At 37.6% G+C, this 7,773-nt stretch overlaps 1 protein-coding gene across 1 annotated transcript; it reads left to right on the plus strand.

The window, feature by feature from the left end:
* The first annotated feature begins 1,203 nt into the window (after positions 1-1,203).
* Positions 1,204-6,952, plus strand: LOC131609561 (periodic tryptophan protein 2-like). The gene is made up of 7 exons (XM_058881278.1): positions 1,204-2,599; positions 2,704-2,955; positions 3,042-3,134; positions 3,271-3,642; positions 5,109-5,453; positions 5,812-6,039; positions 6,204-6,952. The coding sequence occupies exons 1-7, from the start codon at positions 1,433-1,435 to the stop codon at positions 6,372-6,374; spliced, it is 2,628 nt and encodes an 875-aa protein (XP_058737261.1). The 5' UTR covers positions 1,204-1,432; the 3' UTR covers positions 6,375-6,952.
* Positions 6,953-7,773: the final 821 nt, after the last annotated feature.

Below are 7,773 nucleotides of genomic sequence, written 5' to 3' on the forward strand. Positions count from 1 at the left end.
TAATCTAGTTATTTTATACTACAAAATATAAGTATAAGTATATGATATATCAAACTAATAGAAAAGAAAGAAGAATGAGAGTATAAGGGTAAATGGGAAAGATTTAGTATAGGAGTGTGACCCAAGTTAGTTTTATCGGAGCCCCACGTGGGTTTTATATTTACCAAAAAATACAGGTGTGCATGTTCCCCCTCTGGAAGAGTAGTGAGACTTAGAGGCCTTAGTAGGCCTTAGTAGGTTTATAACACGATATGTAGGTTAGGGATTATCCATAACAGCGAAAAGCCATGTACGGTGGTGTTTTGAAATAGTTTAGAAGATCTACTCACGTGACATGAGAGGCTCCGCCGATGACCGACTATGTCTGGTAGCAAGCGTTTAGTAGCAAACAGTTGTGTATTAAGATTGTAATGAACGTTGTGGCCTATAGGATGTAGAGAATATGACTTAAGATCTATCTTCTCCCCTTGAGAGGAGATGTATTTATATAGATCTCTAGGGCCAAGGATTGGAAATGGTCACCGTCCACTTACTCAATAATGGACCGTCGAATCCCTATTTTTAAAATAGATGTGGGTCATTTAATGGCCTTGATTTTCTCTCTACTTAAGAACTGTATTGTCCCACGTTTCCCATGACGAGGCGATAAGAAAACCACGGGACGAGGCGATACCTCCATTTCAGCGAAATTTTATCGTCGCCTCTTCTAGGACGGTCGAAAGACATCATCCTAGGCAATGTCTTTTGCAAATATAACACTATAATAATTATTGTTTTGAATTATATTTGATGAGACAAAATACATGTGTAAGAGAAATACTTCGTCTTGCTCAAACCCACTTTGCCACTAATTTCAATGTCTTACAATGTATTTTGGCTCATAAAGATGCACTAAGAGCCATGATAACATCTAAAGAATGAACATAAACAACTTATTCCAAAGATGTTAAAGCAAAACAATATAAGAGACTAATCGCTTGAGCTGGATATGACCACAATAAGTGACAAAACTTTCTCTAAAAAAATTTGATACTACCACCTATCCAATACCACATATCCAAGACTAAAATCAAACTCAAGATCTCTGATTAAGTTAGAAGAAATTCATTACCAACCCATAAATTGTTTGCAACATCTAAAGAGATTAGAATATTGATTTTGAAATGAGGACATTTTTAGGTCATAGCTTTCACTAAAGAAACGGTGCGTTTTGCTTCGCTTTCCATTTCTTTCCACGACAGTGAATCCCTACTCCTAAACCCTAACACAACATCATAAACCTCCATTCCCGCCACACACAAGGTAACTCTCTTCTTGCAGACTAAACCTAACCACCACCCCCAACGGTGCCGTTTCAAATCCCTCCTCCATCCACAACTGACAGCGCCGTTACAAATCCCCCTCCATCCACAACCTTCACCAACCTCCAACAATGAACTACCGATTCCAGAACCTTCTCGGAGCTCCATACAGAGGCGGCAACGTCGTCATCTCCAACAACACCCTCCTACTCTCACCCGTCGGTAACAGAGTCTCTGTCACCGACCTCCGCAAATCCGAAACAACAACACTCCCTATCCAAGCCTCTTCCAATATCTCCCGCATAGCCGTCTCCCCTGACGGCACATTCCTCCTCGCTATCGACGATAACAACCGTTGCTTATTCATCAATCTCCGCCGCCGCGCTTTACTCCACCGTATCACCTTCAAACACCGTGTTGGTGCTGTTAAATTCTCCCCTGACGGAGGTCTCATTGCTGTTGCTGCTGGGAAGCTTGTCCAGATCTGGAGATCACCTGCCTTCCGCAAGGAGTATTTTCCATTTGAATTGGTTAAGACTTTTGCTGACTGCCATGCTAAAATCACTGCTTTTGATTGGAGTCCTGATTCCAAATACTTGCTTGTAGCGTCTAAGGACCTCACTGCGAGAATCTTGTGTTTGAAGAAGCTTAGTGGTGGTGATAAGTATAAACCTTTTTTGTTTTTAGGTCATAGGGATTCAGTTGTAGGTTCGTTTTTCGGTGTTGATTCTAAAACTAATAAGGTTTCTAAGGTTTATACAGTTACTAAAGATTGTTATTTGTTAAGCTGGGGTTTTACTGGTGACGAGGATGAAGAATCCTCGGCGCCTCCATCGCCAGGGACACCGGATAGGGAATTGGATGGTGTTGTGAAGAAGAGGAAGGAACGTGAAATTGAGGATGGAGGTGGGTACTTATGTAGAGGTAAATGGGAATTGTTGAGGAAGGATTGTTTTAATCAGGCGCCAGCGAAGGTTTCGGCTTGCCATTATCATAGAGGGTTAGACATGGTGGTTGTTGGATTTTCAAATGGTGTGTTTGGGTTGTATCAGATGCCGGATTTCGTGTGCATTCATATGATGTCCATATCAAAAGAGAAGATCACCACTGCTTTGTTTAATGACCTTGGAAATTGGATGTCCTTTGGCTGTGCCAAACTGGGTCAGCTCCTTGTGTGGGAGTGGCGGTCTGAGAGTTATATTTTGAAGCAGCAGGGTCATTACTTTGATGTCAATTGTGTCGCATATTCGGCGGACTCTCAACTTCTTGCTACCGGAGCAGATGATAATAAAGTGAAGGTATTCACTTCGCTGCTTGCATTGTACTTTTCATCTTGTTTGTATATTATATTGAACAAGTTGAAGATTTAACTCATGGGAAATTTTGCACTTATCTGCTACAGGTTTGGACCGTTTCCTCGGGCTTTTGCTTTGTTACGTTTTCTGAGCACACTAATGCTGTTACAGCTCTGCATTTTATGGCAAATAACAATAGCCTGCTCAGTGCATCTCTTGATGGGACTGTTCGTGCATGGGATTTAATACGTTATCGGAATTTTAGGACATTTACCACTCCTTCTTCAAGACAATTTGTTTCTTTGGCAGCAGATCAAAGTGGTGAAGTTATATGTGCAGGCACTTCTGATTCATTTGAGGTGCCATTTCATAAACCTTAGGTTTGTCCTGATTATATTGATATTTCTTTATTTTTGCCTTTTATGGTTAATGATATGTGCAACAGATTTTTGTTTGGTCGATGAGGACTGGGCGTTTGTTAGATGTGCTTAGTGGTCACGAAGCTCCTGTTCACGGGCTAGTATTTTCTCCTACAAATGTGAGTTAACTTGTCCTCCATTGTTATTCATCTGCAAAATTGTTGTCTTCTTATCCTCTACAATGGTTATATATTTCAATGGCTAAAAATACTTGGTGGCCGCTAGCAATATTTAATATCCTTTCTCTTTGTGTAGGCTGTTTTGGCTTCATCATCATGGGATAAGACTCTTCGGTTGTGGGATGTTTTTGACGGGAAAGGAGCAGTTGAAACATGGCATCACACACATGATGTTCTGACAGTAGTTTATCGTCCAGATGGGAGACAGCTAGCTTGCAGTACATTGGATGGGCAAATTCATTTTTGGGACCCAATAGATGGTGTGCTGATGTATTCAATTGAAGGTTCTAGAGACATTGCTGGAGGTCGGCTTATGACTGACCGTAGAACATCTGCTAACTCAAGTACAGGGAAGTGCTTCACAACCTTGTGTTATTCAGCTGACGGAAGTTACATATTAGCTGGGGGCAGTAGCAGATATGTCTGCATGTATGATGTTGCCGATCAGGTTTGTTTGCATGTATTTTATATTTCTATGCTTATCATGTTTAATTTTGCATATCTATTAATCTCAGCATATGAACTGTTAATTGAATCCCAAGAACTTTATTTTCTTGGGAGCTTCTTCTCTGTTGATTTACAACACATTTGCTATCTGGTTAGGGGGATGTTTTGGTAGACAACTTAATTAAGTGTTTATTCAACAAGAGACTATCACATTAGAGTTCTGTTTATGTATATGATTTTTCTATTCACTATTCAAGATAAAATTAAGGCGAACTCTTTAGAAGGGTTATATTGACTTCAAGAGTAGGTTTTTTTGTATTTAGTAAATTTTCAAAATAAATTGCTGCCTAGTGTGGAAATTGAGAAGAAAATATATTACTTTCTGTGCAATTCATAATTGTCATATTGTGACAATATGGGTGCCTACCCGAGTTCATATGAAGCTTTGTTGAGCTTCGACATTATGCTTTTTGTCTTAATAGTTGAACTTCAAAACATGCAAGTTAGGTCATGTAGACCATGGTAGTCTAAATCACATTTTTTTTTATTATTGTAAAAACACATGGTCTACCGTTTATGATTGACCTCAACTATTAAGAGTACCCTACACAATTAGATTTTGGTGATATCAGGTGGAATCTCACTAGTTAATCAGAGTTATATGATCTGCAATTTCTGGGTGGGGCGCTGTGACAAGGATCACATGCTAGGGTTATATAACCCCATTTTGACCCTGTCCGGAAGGATTCATCAAGACACACCTTGTCTCTGGAAGCATCCTTCCGGACCGTATGTTTATATGTGATTAGATTTTCAAACCTTATTAAACACTATCTCATATTTTCTTAAACCCTCACAATAATCTTCACCTTTTATTCAATTATTGTGTTTGGTCACACAATCAGTATGTTTTTTGAATATGTTTTTTGATACTGTCAACCTTATCATTATTCTAAAATGATTGTCTTCCATTATTTGATCCGTTTATTTAGTAATTAGTAATGAGTGTTGCCTGAAGATAGTGAAACTTAGGAAGAATAAGATTTAAGCGCAAGATGTGCAAATATAAGTATTAGGAGTGGAAAAACGGGTCCGATCTGCGGGACGCCTGCTTTGCCCGCATGTTTTTGTGGGACGAGCGAAGGTTTAAGGCTCACACCCTCTACAATGCTTGCCCACCCTGTTTTTAGTGGACTTTGCAAGCACGAGCGTTAACATGAATTTTTGCAATTTTTAGGCTTTAGGGGTATTGTTTGTGGACTTCTGCCTTATTGTTTGTGTATTGCCTTTTAAATCTTTTGAGTTGGTGTTTTCATTTGCCTTTTGTCTATCTGTGTTATAAATTACGGAATGTTCAATTTCAATTTGGGTGCTTATATATACTGGTTATATAATGGTCCCAACTTTATTTATTTATCATGATTCACAGTACAGTTCTGTTTCTTAATTAGAATATCTTTTGTTTAGGTTTTGCTGCGACGCTTCCAGATAACTCATAATCTTTCATTAGATGGTGTGCTTGACTTTTTAAACTCAAAGAATATGACCGAAGCTGGCCCTCTAGATTTGATTGATGATTATAACAGTGACATTGAAGAAGGTGTTGAAAAACAAACACGAGGGAACTTAGGACAAAATATGCCAGGATCTGTAGCTAACCGAGGAAGACCTATTATTCAAACAAAATGCCTTAGAATTGCACCTACTGGGAGGAGTTTTGTTGCAGCAACGACCGAGGGAGTTTTAGTTTATTCTGTTGATGAATCATTCATATTTGATCCAACTGACCTTGACATAGATGTCACACCAGAGGTACTATTTGTTTTGCAACAAGTTGTCAACTTTTTCACATATTTCATCTTGAAAGACTGGATTAATTCACTGAATAAAAGATTATTACAAAAATAATATTTTGTGGAAAACAATGATTTGAAATTAAGTAAATAACAATGTGTTCCACTACCATGCTATAAATATTTATATTTGCGTTTCCATAAGAATATATTTCTTCAACTTCTCAGTTCTCACCAACTTTTGGTAAAAGGTAGAATTTCTGCAGACATTTAACTTAAATTTCCTTTGTTCCACCTAGCTATATTAAATGATATTGTTTCATATTGTATCTTCTCTTTTGATATCATTGGTAACATTGACTTGCATTGTTCAACAGGCTGTTGATAAAGCGCTCGATGAAAATCAACCAAGTAGGGCATTAATCCTCAGCCTTCGCTTAAATGAAGATTCTTTCATTAAAAAATGTATTTTTGCCGTTAGTCCAGAAGATATTCCAGCAGTTGCCACATCAATCCCATACAGTTATCTTCAGCGATTAATTGAGGCACTTGCATCTCTTCTAGAAAATTGCCCACATTTGGAGTTCATACTTCGATGGTCTCAGGTATTCTTTAATTGCTTTATTAAAACAGAAAAACACATGTATAAAAAAAACAAAATTATTGTGTTTAAATGGTTTAGATTGGTCCAGTGGAGAAAACATGGAGAGAATCCATTCCCTATCACATCCAGTAGCTCTATAATTAATCTTTATCTTAATTGTGGCAGGAGCTCTGTAAAATCCATGCAAATTCTATTCAGCAGAACTCTAGAAGTTTGCTCCCATCATTAAAATCATTGCAGAAGTCAATTACCAGTATACATCAGGATCTTGCCGATACATGCTCCTCCAATGAATATATGCTGCGATATTTATGCTCTTCTAGTGCAAGTAAATAATTGAAGGCCACAATTTGCATGTTGGATTTTAGTAGGCTTTGCTCAGAAAACTTTGTCCACTTAGATTGTGTTAATTTAATATGGTAATGTTGAGCGCAATTGCATTGGAGCAAACTGGGAATCAAAAACGAGATTTGTTATAGTTTAGCCTCATTGCAAAACTAACTTCGTAGCATTTTTTAAAGGAATATATCCTCGAATGCCAATTTTGATCCTGGATGGCGTGGTGGCTTCCGTCAAGCTTGTTTCGTGGCCTAATTGAAATTCACAACCGAGACAGTTTGACTGTTACATACTCCAGTGACTTTTTTAATTTTAATGATTGCTCCTTATAGATTGCAGGGATTGAGGTTTCAGATATCCAGTATTGCATTTTGAATCATATATGTTAGGTAGGAACTGTTTGATGAAAAATGTTACAAGATGATGTTAGAAATTTTGCCCAAGTAATACATTTTGTTTTGTTCAATCTTTGATCTTCTGATGTATAAGTTATAAAAGGTTCAATGTTAGAAAATTTTGATTGATACATGTGATTAGTTTTGTTCCACTAATTTCAATTTAGGCCACAGCTTAATTTTTCACTTTTATGCATTTGTTTGTGTTAGATTTTTGAATATTGGCCATAATTCTAAAGTAAGCTAGTGTGAGCTTACTAAAAATCCCCACAATATATTATATAAAATTATATAAGTGGCTTCTTTCATAGTCTCTCAAGTTGCACCGTGGGTGATTTGAGAAGGATCACACACTATGAACTTGCTTCTAAGTTCTTCAAATTCAGAGAGAGGGGGTGTCTTGGTGAGTATATTAGCTCTTTGAGTCTGACCAGGTGCATGAGTGACCTTAAATTGCTTGTTGAGCACTTCTTCTCTAACAAAGAATAAGTCTAGTTCCATGTGTTTTATTTGTGCATGAAGGACATGGTTGTGAGTAAGAGAAATAATGCTCATATTATCACACAAGACAGTATGAATGGAGTAAAGGACAGAGAGTTCAGTTAGAAGAGACTTAGAAGAGACTGAACCCAAAACAATTTTGATGTGGCAAGAGTAAGACATGTTGTTACTTAGTCCACCAAGAAATCATATTAGGGCCTATGAACATACAAGTTTTTGAAGTTGACATTCTTTCATCAAGATCAGATCCTCAATCTGCATCACAATAGGCTAGCAAAGATACAATAGGATTGGTGATGGATTATAAACGAAGTCCCCATGTGAGAGTACCTTTTAGTTACCTAAGGATCCTTTTTACTGTAATGAGATTCAAGAGGTTGAAACATGAATTGGCATACTTTGTTCAATTATGTTTGGTCTTGTTATTGTGGGATACTTGATCGCGACTTTACGTGTCTATAAATCTGGTAACTGCAAGTGCACAGTCGTGTCGTGTAGTT

This window comes from Vicia villosa, linkage group LG6 (genome assembly GCF_029867415.1).
Source record: "Vicia villosa cultivar HV-30 ecotype Madison, WI linkage group LG6, Vvil1.0, whole genome shotgun sequence".
Classification (NCBI taxonomy): Eukaryota; Viridiplantae; Streptophyta; class Magnoliopsida; order Fabales; family Fabaceae; genus Vicia; species Vicia villosa.

What these genes read in the sequence shown, in the direction of transcription:
- LOC131609561 (XM_058881278.1), top strand. Translation starts at nt 1,433, where the DNA reads ATGAACTACCGATTCCAGAACCTTCTCGGAGCTCCATACAGAGGCGGC. An exon ending in GCACTTCTGATTCATTTGAG is followed by an intron (nt 2,956 to 3,041) that starts GTGCCATTTCAT and finishes TATGTGCAACAG; the next exon opens with ATTTTTGTTTGGTCGATGAG. An exon ending in TAGTATTTTCTCCTACAAAT is followed by an intron (nt 3,135 to 3,270) that starts GTGAGTTAACTT and finishes CTCTTTGTGTAG; the next exon opens with GCTGTTTTGGCTTCATCATC.